The sequence below is a fragment of the Sorex araneus genome, chromosome X (genome assembly GCF_027595985.1).
Source record: "Sorex araneus isolate mSorAra2 chromosome X, mSorAra2.pri, whole genome shotgun sequence".
NCBI classification, from domain to species: Eukaryota; Metazoa; Chordata; class Mammalia; order Eulipotyphla; family Soricidae; genus Sorex; species Sorex araneus.
Genome location: NC_073313.1, coordinates 117,585,150 through 117,602,089, shown reverse-complemented (window position 1 = coordinate 117,602,089; position 16,940 = coordinate 117,585,150). Strand labels below are relative to the sequence as shown.

The following is a 16,940-nucleotide window of genomic DNA, read 5'->3' as shown; positions in this document are numbered from 1 at the left end:
TTGCATGGTTCCCTAAGTAGCACCAGGAGTGACTCCTGAGCACCAAGCTGGGAGTAGCCCGAGTACCAGTGGACATGGCCCTAACCCGTCCAAAAATAAAAAGCTAATCAAAAGTCACTCATTGGTATAGTTTTATATAGCAGAAAATGAAAACAATCTGAAAGCTAAACCGTTTCAGCTCCAAAATGTTCCCCATAGTAAAGTTATTTCTTTAGGGGGCTGGAGCAATAGTACAGCGGGTAGGGTGTTTGCCTTGCACGCGGCTGACCCGGGTTCAATTCCCAGCATCCCATATGGTTCTCTGAGCACCACCAGGGGTGATTCCTGAGTGAGAGCCAGGAGTAACCCCTGTGCATTGTCAGGTGTGACCCAAAAAGCAAAAACAAAAAACTAAAAAAAGATGTTATTTCTTTAATACTTGCCGTCCAAATCAGGTGTTTTAAGAGCTTCAAATTCCAATTCACTTTTCTTTTTTCTTGGTGGTGGAGCAGGTCGAGATGGAGGTGGAGGTCTAGGAGGTGGAAAATTAGTTGGAGGGGGCGGACGTGCTGGAACAGGCTTCTTGGTACTAGCTACTATGTCAGGTTCTGGAGTAAGTTGTCTTGGAGGTTTGACAGGAGCCACTTCTTCTACAGCAGCAAATTCATGAGTTGATAAGGACTCTGAGGACACAGGTTCTTGATCATCACTTTCTTTAACTTCCATACTTTCTTTGTTTAATACTTCTGTTTCAGTTTCAGGCACATTAAGCTGCTCAGTTGAACTTATTTTGGTTAACTCAGTGGTTTCATCTATTGGCTTCTCACAGGCACCATCAGAAGGACAACACTTTTTTGAATCTATTTCCATTTCTTCATCTGCACTCTGACTTTCTGTCTTTTGGAAATCTTCCTGTAGAACTTGATCTATGGCTAATAGTCCAGGTATATTGCTAATATCTGATGTTCCAGCCAAGATAGAACTGGCAGTAGCCTGATCAGAGAGTTCTTTTCCCTGGGAATCCATAGAGTCATCTTCAAGCTGTTGTACTTTCTGACTCTCCTCAATAATACTTTCGATAATCTGATTGGATGATTAAAAAGGCAACTGTTAAAAAAATGAAGCTAACTGTAAAACCCTAACTAAGAACAGCTAACCATTTAGATAGCAATTTTTATGTGCTAAGCAATGTTCTTAAAACTTTATGTATATAATCTTTACAAAATCTTCTAAGACAGTACCCCTACATGATCATTATGCAAATGAGGGAGTGAAAACATAAAAAGGATCAAATGATTCATCCAAACTCACGAAGCTAGTAAATGACAAAGCTGGCATATACTTAGAGTCTGGTTCCAGAATCTACACTAATAACCATTATAAGAGAGAATTTGTATTAGTATGTGTGATCAGAAAAAAGCAACCAACTCTATAAAAAAACAAATTTACACATTTTTCTTTCTGCTGTGCTCAGGCATTACTTCTGGTACTGTGTTCAAAGATTTCCTGGCAGAGTGCTCAGGAGGGCATATAGGGTGCCAGGGACTGAACCCCGGCAACCACGTGCAAGGCAAGCACCTTACCTGCTGTACTATCCCTCCAGCCCCCAAATTTACAAATCATTCATGTCATATTTCACTTATCTATTTATGCCAAGTGCAGTAACTATATGCCAGTTTAAGCTCTTGAAGAAAGACATGAAAATTCAAATAACCCAGTATAAGAATTCAAGCTGTTCAGTTCTGAACTCAAAGCTGTAACAGGAAAATCCAGCAGAGACATATACACTGATAAATATTTTTTTAATATAAATTTTTGTTTCTTTTCAAATTTAATTAGAGCACCATGAATTACAAAGTTATTCATAGCTGGGTTTTAGGTTCGCTCACCAATCCCAACACCAGTGTCAACTTCCTCCACCAGGGTTCCCAGATTCCCTTTCCTACGCCACCCCAGCCCCAGTCCACCATCTTGACAGGCATCTTTTAAATTTGGTTATTAAAGTTTGGGTCTCAAAATGTCAGTGTTTTTGAGTGTAGTGTGGATATTTAGCTCTATGATTCCTTAGACCACAAACGTACCTGGGTCTCCTTGGCCCCTTACCCCCACTGTTTCGCATCTATCTCTTCTCCTCTTGCCCTTCACCCTATGTCTCTTCTCCTTATACTCTGGAGCCAAGGGTGATCTAGGCATTCCCCCTTAAACCACTGCATTTCCTCATCCAGTTACTCTAAATACCACATACAAGTGAAGGACACTGATATTTTTAAACAGACTAAACCCAATACCATACTATTCAGGGAGATGTTAGGACCATGACAAAAGTTAAAACACACAGCTCATTTGGCCTACCCTCTACACTTTATTTCTTATCTATAGCTGAAAATACAGATTAGATACCAACATTTAGAAGAAAATAGTTTTCTACACAGTTTTGTTACAATTAACACATTAAATCTTCCAAGCCACTCATATTTCCACCATGCCCAAGCATAAATGACCTTTATCATCAATTGCTTCGCTCCAGAAAGTTAACAGGCTATGTCACAGAACTGTCCTGATCTGTTTAACCAGAAAATCATGCTACATTAAACTGGATTTATGGATTTATGTTGCTATTCATAAATATTTTTCCCTATATCCCAGCATATTTCATATGTTAGCTTTTCCTAATCTTCAAATTTGTTTTTGTATGGGCTACTTCTTGTGATCCTGTGGGGAGGAAGGGGCATGTGGTGCGGGGGACTGAACTCAGATCCTTATACTTGCTATACATGTACTCTGACCACGTGGGCTATCTTCCTAGCCCCTGGATCTTCAATTTTTTTCCCAGATCTACTTCACTTTTGCTAGAGGCTAGAGTCTACCTAATTTGTCAGGTGGTTATCAAGTAACTATTATTCTTATACCTTAGTAATAACAGAAAATGGATTATAGTTGGTTTAAGCATAAACAAGGCGTTATAAAAACAATGGCAAGCCAAGTAAAATTTGATTTATAAAATGAGTAAGAGTTGACAGCAGAAATAGTCAACACAATCATCATTCTAATAAGGTTTCAGAGCTAGAGAGGTAACTTAATGGGCACATGCTTTACATGTCAACATTTTGTCTTAGCATGACATGGTCCCTAAAGCACTGCTGGGAGTGATCCCTGAGCAGACAGACAGGAGTGGCCTCTGAGCACTGTTAGTTGCGTCTCCCAACTAAAATAATGTATATAAGTGTAAAAGGCAGCAAGGAAACAACAGAAGGAAAAAGTTCTGGAGAATAAATGAAAGGTCTACGGTATATTAGATCCAGTACACAGATTCTGTATTCAATCATCACATAAGCCTTGCATGGTAGATAGATTATCTCCCTTCTACAAAAGCTGAAATGAGGCGCTGGAGCGTTAGTACAGTAGGGAGGGCATTTGCCTTGCACACTGTCAACTTGGGTTCGATTCCCAGCATCCCATATGGTCCCCTGAGCACCACCAGGAATAATTCCTGAGTGCAGAGCTAGGAGTAACCCCTGTTCATTGCTGGGTGTGACCCAAAAAGCCAAAAAGCCAAAAAAAAGGCTAAAATGAATTAAGAATTTTGCCCATTCCAATACCACTTCTGGGAATATATCCCGAGAATGCAAAAGAGCACAGTAGAAATGACATCTGTACCTATATATTCATTGCAGTACTGTTCACAGTAGCCAAAATATGGAAACAACCTGAGTGCCCTAAAACAGATGACTGTTTAAAGAAACTTTGGTACATTGACACAATGGAATACTATGCAGCTGTTAGGAGAGATGAAGTCATTAAATTTGTTTATAAATGGATAAGCATGGAGAGTATCATGCTGAGTGAAATGAGTCAGAAAGAGAGGGACAGACAGAAGGACTGCACTCATTTGTGGAGTGTGGGGTAGCATCACATGAGGCTGACACCCAAGGACGGTAGATACAATGGCCACGGGGATTGCCCCATAGCTGGAAGAGTGCTTCATGAGTGGAGGGGAGAAGGCAGATGGAAGAGAAGGGATCACTAAGAAAATGATGGCTGGAGGAACCAGTTGGGATGGGAGGTGCATGCCAAAAGTAGATAATGGACCAAACATGATGACCTCTCAGTGTCTGTGTTGCAAGCCATAATGCCCAAAAGTAGAGAGAGAGAGTATGGGGAATATTGTATGCCATGGAGGCAGGGAGAGGGTGGGAAAGGGGGGTTATACCCAGGATATTGGTGGTGGGGAATGTGCACTGGTGGAGAGATGGGTGTTTGATCATTATGAGACTGTAACCCAAATATGAAATCTTGTAACTATCTCACGGTGATTCAGTAAAATTTAAAAATAGTAGAGCATTTTTATAATGATTTTTCCAAGGATAAATTAGCGATTAAAAAAAAAACTCTAAAGAAACCCGATGTGCTTTCAATCCGGAACTTAACATCCTATGGACACATCAACCCTGGATAGAGCACTACACTAAAAAGAACTGTCCTAGGTGGACTGGTCTTTGGGTTAACTAAGGCTTTCTCGAAATGGGGATGGTTGGGCTGATTCTTCTTCATACTGAAAGGCCCAGCAACTACCATATACATCCAACATCCTCAGGTCCAGCTCCACAGGTGAACCTCATCAAGCCACCAAGCACAGCTCCTAGAATAACACCTCAAAATTTCATAGTTCTGATAGCTTAGCAGGAGCACAGCAAATCTGATGGGAACACTGTGTCAAAGACCATCAAATTCAGTGAGTAAAAACAGTAACACAAGGCTCAATTAGTACCAACCACCTCAGTAAATCCTCAGAAAATAACTTTAGTAACACCATTGTGAAATATAACTATTATCACAAATTAAAATTTTTTTAATTTTATTTTTTTATTGAATCACCTTGTGGAAAGTTACAAAAGTTTCAGGTTTAAGTCTCAGTTATACAATGCTCAAACACCCATCTCTTCACCAGTGCACATATTCCACCACCAAGAATCATGGTATACCTCCCCCCTTCCCCCCACCTCCCCAGCCCCCTACCCCACATGTGTAACTGGTAAATTTCAATTTACTACAAATTAAATTTTATTGATCTACTATTTGATAATTTGATTTGAAATCTTGTTGCAATAAACAAAATGAAGTAAGTTTGTGCCTATTAAGGGGGCAGGCTTTGGGGGGATGAGTGGGAAACTGGGGATACTGGTGGAGGGAAGGTTACACTGGTGGTCGGACTGGTGTTGGAAAACTGGATGCCTGAAACAACTGTATTATGAACAACTTGTAAATCATTTTGTTGTAATAAAAAATAAAAGTAGAAAAAATTTAATTAAAAATATATGAATATTATGTTTCCTAAACTAATACTGACATATATTACTAATTTTTAAAAGTTTTATCACAAATTACCATATGCTTTCTTTTCAGCAGATCGACTTTAGGGGGGAGAAACTCCAAATCAATAATAGTGAATTTTTTGTTTAAATATTGAATGTAATCAAAGTAAAGTGAAAGTAAAGTGAAATTTATCAGTTACACATGCGGGGTGGGGGGCTGGGGAGGAGGGGGAAGGGGGGAGGTATATCGTGATTCTTGGTGGTGGAATATGTGCACTGGTGAAGGGATGGGTGTTTGAGCATTGTATAACTGAGACTTTAACCTGAAAGCTTTGTAACTTTCCACATGGTGAATCAATAAAAGAATTAAAAATAAATAAATAAATAAATAAAATAAAAGTTTTATCAAAGCATTGTAATTTACTAATTATTCATAGTTGAGTTTTAGACTTAGAATATTGCATATTACGAACCTTTTTAGAAACATCTTGTTTCAATTCTTGTACAGGGGACTCATTTTCAACTTTGTGCACAGTGTTCTCTGTTTCCTATTTAAAAAAGAAAAGAAACAAAGACCAAATGATGGCATCCTTTCTTTCAAAAGTGCTGCTAAAATGGGCACAAATTAGAAACTACAATGTTGATAAAGGAAAAGTCCATAAAGGGCTTAACGTTTTGTATATTAAAAGATGCTCAGACATTTTATGACAAGTGGGACAATGTGATTTGCTAACACTGTTAGCAATCAGCAATTTCTATAATTTTTACTGCAATAATATCTTCATTTATATGTGACCACCTTAACATAAAAATACAAGAAGATAACTACCATGTACTTTTGTAGCGCAAAAAGATTAAGAACTTATACAGAGATGAGTCAAAATTGTTATCTTATGAAAGTAGTATCTATAAATATACTTTTAATACATATTTTATACTTTTAATATTTATATTTTTAACAAAGGAAGACAACACTTAGAGAATAATTTTCCTAAAAATCTACATGCCTTAGATAAAAGGAATCAAAACTTAATCAGAAGCTGCATGAAGTCTCCCAGATAGTAATTGATGAAAAATCCGAACCCACCAAAAATACATATATATCTACGTATATATTCATATACACATACGTACATATATATATATATTTGGGAGGTTAGAAAAGGTAGAAATGGATTCTGTATTATTGCTGGAAAAAATGTGGGCAAGAAAAGACAAACATACATTTGTAAATACCATAATATTTTCTTTTGCAGCTTTACATTTTTGTCTTTAAATTTATAGAAGTACAGGAATTTAATATCACTACCAATCATGAAAAAATAATCATAAGTTTTAGCGCACATTACAATTTGTTAGAACAAGATGACTACCAGTTTTGATAATTGGTTCGAGGATATAAATATTAGAGTTGATTTAATCATAATATAATCATGATAGGCTCCATAATAAAATTATTTAAGAAATTATTATATTACTAACGTTAGTGTACAAGAAGGAAATTCCTACAGAACTTCCAGTATCTTTTTCAGGTTTTTTTTTTTTTTTGAGGCCACACCTAGCAGTACTCAGGGATCACTCATTGGTGCTGGGGTAGAAGACGGGGGAGGGATGGGGGGGACCATATAGGATGCTGGGGATTGAATCTGGGTCAGTCACATGCAAGGCAATTGCCTTATCTACTGTACTATGGTGTCGTCCCCAGAACTTCCAGTACCTTTAAACTGAGAAAAAGTTTCACTGAATCCTATACAGATTGTTCTTGAGGAAGGTTATTTCATGGTGGTTTAATTGTTAAATAAAATCCACATACTTTAACAAAGCCCATAACAGAGTAAACGTTGTAAAATGGCCCTGTCTGTATCTTTGACATCTACATTTCTTACCCCTCTCTCACCACTCGCCATTATTATGCTTTTGACAACTGCATGATTCCTTACCACTCTCAGACCCAAGTGTTGTATCAGAAAAGCCTTCAAACAAAACAAGGGAAGAGACTGCATAAAGTGGAGAAAAATCCTTGGCCTCTGATTACAGAAAAGCTTTCCCTGACACAGTAGTTAAATTCCTTTACCTTTCTACCACAACTACCTATACTTTTTCTCTTCCTGATACTTACCAACATCGGAAATGACTTTGCTGACTTAACTTTCTGTCTCTTCCTGCCTCACTAAAATGCAAGCTCAGTAAGAACAGGAATTTTTCTTTTTTTTTTGGTTTTCGAGTCATATCATGTGATTTTCAGGGGACCATATGTAGTGTTGGGAATGGAACCCAGGCCTCCTGCATGGAAAGGATGTGCTCCAGTCCACCAAAGCCATCTCTTTGGCCCCAAAATAAGAAACAGGGATCTTATTTATTCTATAACTGCTTATCCAGTACTTGATAAAAGTAACCATTTTCTAATCATTTTCTAAATTTTAAATAATGTATGCTCTTAAATTATTATGAAGCAATGGGATTACACTATCAATAATTAATTTATGCTTTTAATTAAAATAATGTTAATTTAAATATCTTTTTGTTTGCTTTGGGACCACATTCAGCAGTGAGCAGGCCCTACTCTTAGCTGCTTAATATGTGGTGCCAGGAACTGAATCTGGGTTTCTTGCATGAAAGTATACACATAGCCTGTTGAGCATCTCTCCAGTCTTTAATTCAAGTATTTTATGTTGATAAATCCCTTTTATAAAAATAAATAAAACTCCATGGCCGGAGGGAGAGATAGGACATGCTTTCCTTGCATGCAGCTGACCCTCCTTTGACCTGGCACTGCATATGGTCCCCTGAACACAGCCAGGAATAAGCCCTGAGCACTGCCGGGTGTGGCCCAAATCCGTCACCCTTAAAAAACAGCTCTGCTGACATACTGCTTTCAAGATCTTTTACCTACATAATAGTAGATTTAATCTTATATTTAACTTATTTCACTTATTCAGGAGGCTCTCAAGAAGTACGCAGGGGGTCCAGAAGCCACTCAATCATATGGTACTGCTCAGGCTTGGCAATGCTGGGGGTAGGCAGGCATGTTGCGGCAAGGTCTGATATATAAAAGGCATGTGTTTCAGCTTTCTGAGCTATCTTACTAGCCCATCTTATAAATATTTTAATGGAATTGGTTATAAACTAAAACATAAACAGAACCAGAGATACAATATATAGACGAAGGCCCTTGCCTTGCATGGCCTGGGTTGGTCTCCCAAGCAACACCAGGAGTGACCTCAAAGTCAGGAGTAACCCATGAGGCCCTACTAGATTTGACCCCCACACAAAACAAAAATGCTTTTTTTAAAAACCTGAAAAAACTCTAATCAAAGCCCATTAGTAAGACAATCTTGACATGAAAATGGAGAGAATACTTGAAAACTGATAAGCATTAAGAACAGTCAGAGAGAAAATACAAGGGGTAAGGGGTTTGACTTAACATGCAACTGACCCTAGTTTGATTCCCAGTACTACCTATGGCCCACTGAACACTTCCAGCCATCACTCTTGAGCAGAGCTACGGAAAGTCCCTGCACACCGCTACGTGTAGCCCAAATCAGCCCCCAAACAGAAGGACGGAGAGATAGTACAGGGCTTAAGGCACTTGTGTTACCAAGCGGCTGTTTGTACCCAAATTTGATCTCCAGTACCACCACAAGTGGCCCTGAGCACAGAACCATGTAGCACTGTCCTCCCGTTGCTCATTGATTTGCTCGAGCGGGCACCAGTAACTTCTCCATTGGGAGACTTGTTGTTACTGTTTTTGGCATATCTAATACACCACGGGTAGCTTGCCATACTCTGCCGTGCAGGCGGGATACTCTTGGTAGCTTGCTGGGCTCTCCGAGATGGACAGAGGAATCAAACCCAGGTTGGCCACATGCAAGGCAAATGCCCTACCCATGTAGTAGCCCAAATCTATTTCTGCCCAAAAGAAACAGTTAAAGCACATTAGAGAAACAAATTCAATTTTAGTATAAATGAAGTATAGTTAACCAGTTAGACTCCAGCAACTGCTCATTAGTAGAAGAATCAGGAGTACTATACATCATAGTCTGTGGATATTGTGCCTAAATTAACCAGAGCAAAAATACATTCATAATCCTTGTACCTCAATTTATTTTAATCAAATACTTACAAAGATCACAGATAAACATTCTTACACTGACCTAAACTGCCTCACAGCGATTAGGCTTCTGTTTTATTTGGCTTTAACAAAATTATCTTGAACTTAGAACTTTAAAAGATATTAACTCCTATAAAATTGCTGTTTAATTCCAGGTGCCTATGAGAGGATCTGATCTCGATAAAAGTTAATCAGATCTATTTTTTGTGGGGGAAGGGATGGGCCATACCTGGTGGTGCTCAGGGTTTACTCCCAGCTCTGTGTTCAGGGATCACACCTGGTGATCTCTGGTGATCATACCTGGTGGTGCTTTGAGAAACATGTGGTACTACAGATTGAACAGGGGTTGGCTGTGTGCCAGGCTAGTGCCTTCCTTACTTGTTATACTCTACTCTATACTGCCCTATATACTCTATATACTGCGATATCCCTGGTCCCATGAGAAAATTTCTTATTAAAACCTGCTTTGGTATATATAAAGCCATGTACAAGTCTGTCCCCTTGATGTCTAAGGTGCAGGATATCCATCCCTTCATTCTTCCTTTGGAGATAAAGCATCAGAAGCCAAGAATGTGCTTATAGGTAATTAACACCAATTAAGATGTCAGACAGTTATTTACAACCTTCTTCTGGAGATGGATTAGTCCACACCCCACTCCCATTACAGTAAATCACAGCCTCTCACGTCAGGACATTTCCCAGTCTCAACCTACCATACCCTCACAAATGTGCTTTCCTAAAGGTTATATGGTAGATTATTCAATTTTTAGCAATTCATATTCCCATTTATCTCCATCTGTGCTGGGTATCTCACAGTTGCTGGTACCCTTCTGACAGTACTCAGTTCTAAGATTTGAGCTTTTTAGTTTTAATCATTTTTTAAATGTAAAAAGTTTAACAGCTTTACAAACTACAAAAATGATTTCTAGTCAATAAAACCTTAATTATTACTATTAAAAGACATTCTGATCTCTTCTGCACACACTCCCCGAACTTTGCATCACGCATCTTTTATTTACTCCCTGTACCCTGCCCCCCCCCAAAAAAAAACCCTCTGGAGCAGTCAGCTGCAAGACAAAACTCAATCACTTTCTAAATGTCTTGTTTCAAAAATCTAGTAAAGACCAGAATTCTTAATCTAACACTCCTAACGTTTCAAATTCTGACCCCAATTTACCTTTCCAGCCTTCTATCACAGCAATGCTTGCAACCTTTACAACAGTTCCACCAGTTTTTTATGTTCCCAGAAATTTTGACGCTTTAAAGATCACTTAGTTCATACATACTCTTTATTACCTAACCCAGAATACTTTCCAAATTTTTACCTATCTACCTATGTACATCTCTGTCAACCTTAAAAACCCAGCAAAAGTACGTCTCTGCAGACATAAAGATCACATTCATCTGTGGAATATAAAATAACAGAGTGGGAGACTAACACCCAAGAGTAGTAGAGAAAAGGACTATGAGGTCTGCCTCACAGCTTGGAAACTGGCCTCACATGCTGGGGGAAAAGGCGGCTCAGATAGAGAAGGGATCACCAAGTAGAGGATGTTGGGAGGACCCATTCAGGTTAGAAGATGTGAACTGTAAGTATACTATAGATCAAACATGAAGGCCACTCAATACCTCTATTGCAAACTACAACACCCAAAAGGAAAGAGAACAAAAGGGAATGCCCTGCTGCAGAGGCAGGGTGGGGTGCTGGGGGATGGGGTGGGGGTGGTGAGAGGGATACTGGGATCATTGGTGGAGGTGAATGGGCACTGGTGGAGGGATGGGTAAATGATCACTGTATGAGTGAAATGCAAACACAAAGGTTCATAAGTTTGTAACTACACCACAATGATTCTCTAATAAATTTTTTTTTAAAAAGTACGTCTGAAAACTGAAAAATATCTCTCTGAATTTGTTCTCTGCTTTTCCAGTTATAGTGGCCTAAGGGCTCTAAGGTGGCTCTGTCACCCCCATCTCCTTAAATTCCTTGTAGTACTTGTGGTCTATAAAAATCAATACCTCATGTATCATCTCTTGATATATACATTTCTTTAGTGAAACTGTAAAATCATAAAAAATGATGACTATGGAAGAATTTCATTTGGATTGCTTAATTATCAACAGATATCCTGTTATATGTAATAAGCATTCAATAGCCTGAGTAAATCCATATTTACATAAATATACATGTTTACTAAACTATAAAAAAGGAATAAATTGTCGATATATGGAAAAACTTGCACAGACCTCAATCCTTTCAGTAGATCTCAAAGGTCACATACTATATGATACCATTATGGGAGAATTAAAAATAACAAAATTATAGAAATGAAACAGATCAGTGCTTGCCTGGGGTTAGTGATAATGTGGGTGAGGTGGCAAGCATGAAGTATAGCTTCACAGCACAGGAAGATCTTAATAGTGATAAAATAGATCTGCATATTGATTGTGATGCAGGTTACACAAATATACTGTCACTGTCATCCCGTTGCTCATCGATTTGCTCGAGCGGGCACCAGTAACATCTCCATTTTGAGACTTGTTACCGTTTTTGGCATATCAAATATGCCACGGATAGCTTGCCAGGCTCTGCCGTGCAGGCGAGATACTCTCGGTAGCTTGCCGGGCTCTCCGAGAGGGGTGGAGGAGTGGAGGAATTGAACCCGGGTCGGCCGCATGCAAGGCAAATGCCCTGCCGTTGTGCTATTGCTCCAGCCAAAATAAATATACATATATAATAAAATGACAGAGTGATACACTCACATTGTATTTATGTCAAATTTCTGGCTTCATTATTGTACTATGATATACAACAACAGAGAACACAGGTGAAGAATACTTTTGACTTCTCTGCACTATCTTAGCTTTCTGAAAATCTACAATTATTTCAAAATAAAAATCAAAACAGAAAAATACAACTCCATATTTACTAACTATGTAAATATTCTAGTTTGATTCACATTAACAATAACTATAATTACCAAGATAACTTTCTAAAGCCTATTTGCTATATAGCTTTAAAATATCCTATAGCTGAGGCAAAATAGATAGTTCAGTGGTTAAGGTGCTTGCTCTGCATGTGACAGACTCCATTTTAATCCCTGGCACCACATGGTCCCCCTGATTGATCCAAAAACCCAAAAACAAAAGTATCTGACAAATAATGGTTTTTAAAACCTATGAGTATAATTATGTCAACTGTTCCTGAATAAAGGGACTGGGAAGAGAAAGGTATAGGATAAAAAAGAAACTACATTTTCAACTATCTACATTTTGCACTGAGCACATTTTAACCATGCATTACTTTTAAATGGTATTTTTAGGACCATAGAGAAAGTACAAGAAATTAGGCATATGCCTTGCATGCAGTCAGCTCCAGTTCGACCCCTGGCACTTGGAGTATATATAGTCCCCCAAAGTACTGCCAGGAGTGAGTCCTGTGCACAGAGCCAGGAGTAAGTAAGTCTGGAGCACAGATGGGTGTAGCTCACCCCCATTTTGCTTTTATTAAATATTGAGTTAATTTTTTTTGCAATGTCAGGGTTGAACTCAGGGTCTCACATTCAAAGCAAGTGTTCTATAATTGAGCCATATGCCTGGCCACCAAAGAATGCCTGGCCCCCAAAAATGTAAAATGGAAGAATATAGAATTATGATATAATCTTTCATAAACACTCAGTTTAAGAAAAAGAACACTATAACCATGAGTTTTCAGGCCTCAAATAACATTTCCCATTACATTTTCCATTACATTCCCTCAGAGATGACTGATACTCCAAACTTCACCATTCCCTTACTATTCTTTAGTTTTAATATGGTTGCATTTCCAAACAATATATTATTTAATTTTGCATGTTCTGAACTTAATATAAATGCAATCTTACTGCATGTATTTTTCTGTGACTTGTTTTTTCCCCCCACTAAACACTATGGTGCTGAAATTCATTCATGTTATTGTGTATACCTAATTCATTTCCACTGCTGTAGAATATACCACAATTTATCAAAGAGATCAGTATCCAATGTGTATAAATAGAAGATAGGGACACTGGAACTGAAAAAAATAGAGCACGTTTGAGATTACACATATACATACATAATCATACATACACATATACAGAGTTGTATGATATAACAAGTCTTTGATATAACAAGTTCTGCTTGTCAATATTAATGTACCTAAAATGGCTATAGTGGAATAATGTATAAAAAATCAACTGCTTTTCTTGGATGTAAGTCTGGAATTGACAGGTGAATATAATGATGACACAAATACATGTGTCCATAAAAAGTATCAAGTGTTTTAATAACACCACTTTTTGTCATGCAAGTATTAATTTTTCAATTAAAACATATTCAAATATAGGTATCATAGTGTTTTCTGTTCTAAATATTATCGACCAACTAAAAATTAGGGAGAATTAAAAAAATGGTCTTATTTTTATAGCACAATACTGGAAATTAGGTATTTCCACAGCACCTAACCATAACAAGATTCAAAGACATTATAATTCAGCAAAAAAAGAAGCTAAAGCAAAAAATTACATAAAGAGAAAAATAAATGAAAAGTGTACAGGATTTATATGAACATATGTGTAACTTCCAGAAAGTACAACTTACGTTTAATGTTGAAATCCCAACCTTTCCTGGAGACCTGTTCAGAAATAAAAGTAGGTATTGAATAGTGAAGGCGAGAAGGAAAATGTTTCTATAAACTTTTAAAGATAACCCTCACATTTAAAAATCATGTATACATTTTGGGGTTTAAAAACCTTTTAAAAGCAGATAATAAAATTCAAGTGAACCCATAATCTCATTACAGAGATCTACACATATATCTGAAAATATTTGATTTTCCCAGGTAAGTAAATTTAACACAAGACATAAACATCTTGCAAATATGTGCTTCTCTATGATAAATTTCTTTAAAATTAGTTTCTCTAGAAGCAGAACTGAAGATCAAAAGAACATTCTCTTCCAGGATTCTAAAAACTTTTGAATTGACCTGTAAAGTAACTGTCAATTTACATTTTAACTGCTGAGTGCCTATTTTGAAATACCACTGCCAAAAAGTAGTGTTATTTATGAATTCGATAGAGAAAAGTACATCTCATTGTTGTCCCTTGTCACAGATAACATTTGCACTTATCTGATTTATAAGATGGAAAAAATTTTATATGCATTAGAATTTATACTGATTTTGAAGAGAAATACCCATTTTTGTTCAAAGATCTTCTCTACTCTTAAAGAGAGACTACAAAGATACAGTAATTTTAAAAAATAACTCGCCAATTATTTTCACACAACCCACTTACCCTTCAAATATTCGAGTTGACATCTACTTCAAAATTTAAGAGAGGGGGCTGGAGAGATAGCACAGCGGGTAGGGCGTTTGCCTTGCACGCGGCCGACCCGGGTTCAAATCCCAGCATCCCATATGGTCCCCTGAGCACGGCCAGGGGTAATTCCTGAGTGCAGAGCCAGGAGTAACCCCTGTGCATCGCCAGGTGTGACCCAAAAAGCAAAAAAAAAAAAATTAAGAGAGGGCTGGAGAGATAGTACACTCTCTGTACTTGCCTTGAAAATGGCTGACCTGGGTTGGATACTCAGCATCCTATATGTTCTTTTTTTTTCTTTTTAGGTCACACCCGGTGATGCACAGAGGTCACTCCTGGCTCTGAACTCAGGAATTACCCCTGGCGGTGCTCAGGGGACCATATGGGATGCTGGGAATCGAACCCGGGTCAGCCGCGTGCAAGGCAAATGCCCTACCCACTGTGCTATCACTCCAGCCCCAGCATCCTGTATGTTCTTACAAGCCCCACCAGGAGTGATCCCTGAGTGCAGAGCCAGGATAAGTCCTGAGCATCTCTAATGGTGCCTCAAACCTATATCTATATCTACATTTATATTTCTATGAGAGAAACACATTTAGATAGAGAATTCTATTTAAGGAATAGGAAGTATACCGTAGTGAGTAGTAGGATATATATTATATTCTTACTGTGCAGAAAGAACAGTTGTAAATGATTAATACACTATTCTTCATTTGTTTTTTTTTGGGGGGGGCTGGGCCTCCCAAGCAATGCTCATAGGGTCCATCAAAAATCTTCAGTAATACATGGCTAACCTGGCTGGAAGGTTCAATGCTCAAGCAGGCAATATGATATGGGTCAGGTCCAGCAATGATGAAGGCCCCTGGGGCCATTTCAGGTAGTACTAGGGGTCTCCAGGTCTATACTCAGTGATGCCTAGGAGTGAGGGGGGGGAATGATGCATTGCCAGGGATCGGACTCAAAGTTCTACATATGCGAGGCATGTGCCTTAATCCTCTATATAAGCTCTATCTCCCCAGCCCCCTACATTTTCTTTTAAATTTTTATTTATTTATTTATTTATTTGCTTTTTGGGTCACACCCAACAGCGCACAGGGGTTACTCCTGGCTCTGCACTGAGGAATTATTCCTGGCGGTGCTGGGGGACATACGGGATGCTGGGAATCGAACCCGGGTTGGCCGCGTGCAAGGCAAACGCCCTACCTGCTGTGCTATCGCTGCAGCCCTCTTTTAAAATTTTTAATTTGGGCTAGAGAGATAAGTACAGTGGGCTTGCACAAGGCCAACCTAGGTTCCATCCCTGGACCCACATACGGTCCTCTGAGTATCGCCAAGAGTGATTCTTGTGCACAGAGCCAGAAGTAAGTCCTGAGAGCTCAGACTGGGGTGAGCTGCATACAAACCAAGCACTGTAACACCTATATGTTCCCTATGGACCCTAGTATCATACCACTAGTGCCTGGTACACAATGGGTTCACCACGTAACAAGAAAAATCAATTCCTTCATTTAATTAACGCTTATGGCATACCTACTATGTACTATATACTAAGAACAAAACTCAGTTCTAGGCCTTCCATTCTGGAGTGCCCAATCCCTGACTTGCAACACCTAAGGTTTTTCCTTTACTTTATGAGGTGCTCTTTCCCCCCTAACCCCCGCTGAATAATATTATTTACTTCAAATTAAAACAAGGCAATTTGGGGAAGGAGTGGTAGTACAGGGGGCAGGGCATTTGCCTTGAATGTGGCCCACCAGGGTTCAATCTCCAGCATCCCATATGGTCCCCTGAGTACCACCAGGAGTGATTCCTGAGTGCAGAGCCAGAGCATCACCGGGTGTGACCCCAACACCTACCCCCCCAAATGGGACAATTATAGTTTAGGGCATTTTTTAAGCTTTTTCAATAAAAAAGGTAGGCAAAGAAATTAATGCTTACCCATTTAACTACAGCACAAGGACAACAGTTTCATGCTAAGGTGGGGAGATAGTTAACAGAGGTTAAGGCATTTGCCTTGTGTGCAAGTGACCCAAGTTCAGTACCTGACATTATGCATAGTCTCTGAGCACCACCAGGGGGTCACTTTAAAGCACAGAGCCAGTTTACTCTGAACACAGCTGAGCGTGTCCCCAAAACCTAACCCCCAAAGCATCATGTTAATAAGGGAAAAAAATTTCTGGAAAGAAAAATTGCATAACCCCAAGC

General features: G+C 38.7%; 1 protein-coding gene across 5 annotated transcripts in view; it reads right to left on the bottom strand.

Annotated features, from left to right (window-relative positions):
* WDR44 (WD repeat domain 44) overlaps positions 1-16,940 on the bottom strand; it is a 116,961-nt gene that overhangs the window by 59,459 nt on the left and 40,562 nt on the right. For 2 of the 5 annotated variants that reach the window (XM_055122876.1, XM_004614465.3), the window contains exons 2-4: positions 14,020-14,053; positions 5,765-5,839; positions 423-1,062 (exon numbers count right to left, since the gene is read on the bottom strand). In XM_055122876.1, coding sequence (XP_054978851.1) covers positions 423-1,062; positions 5,765-5,839; positions 14,020-14,053 — 749 coding nt within the window. The remainder of the gene's footprint in view (positions 1-422; positions 1,063-5,764; positions 5,840-14,019; positions 14,054-16,940) is intronic. The other 3 variants (XM_055122877.1, XM_055122878.1, XM_055122879.1) reach the window with 2 other exon arrangements.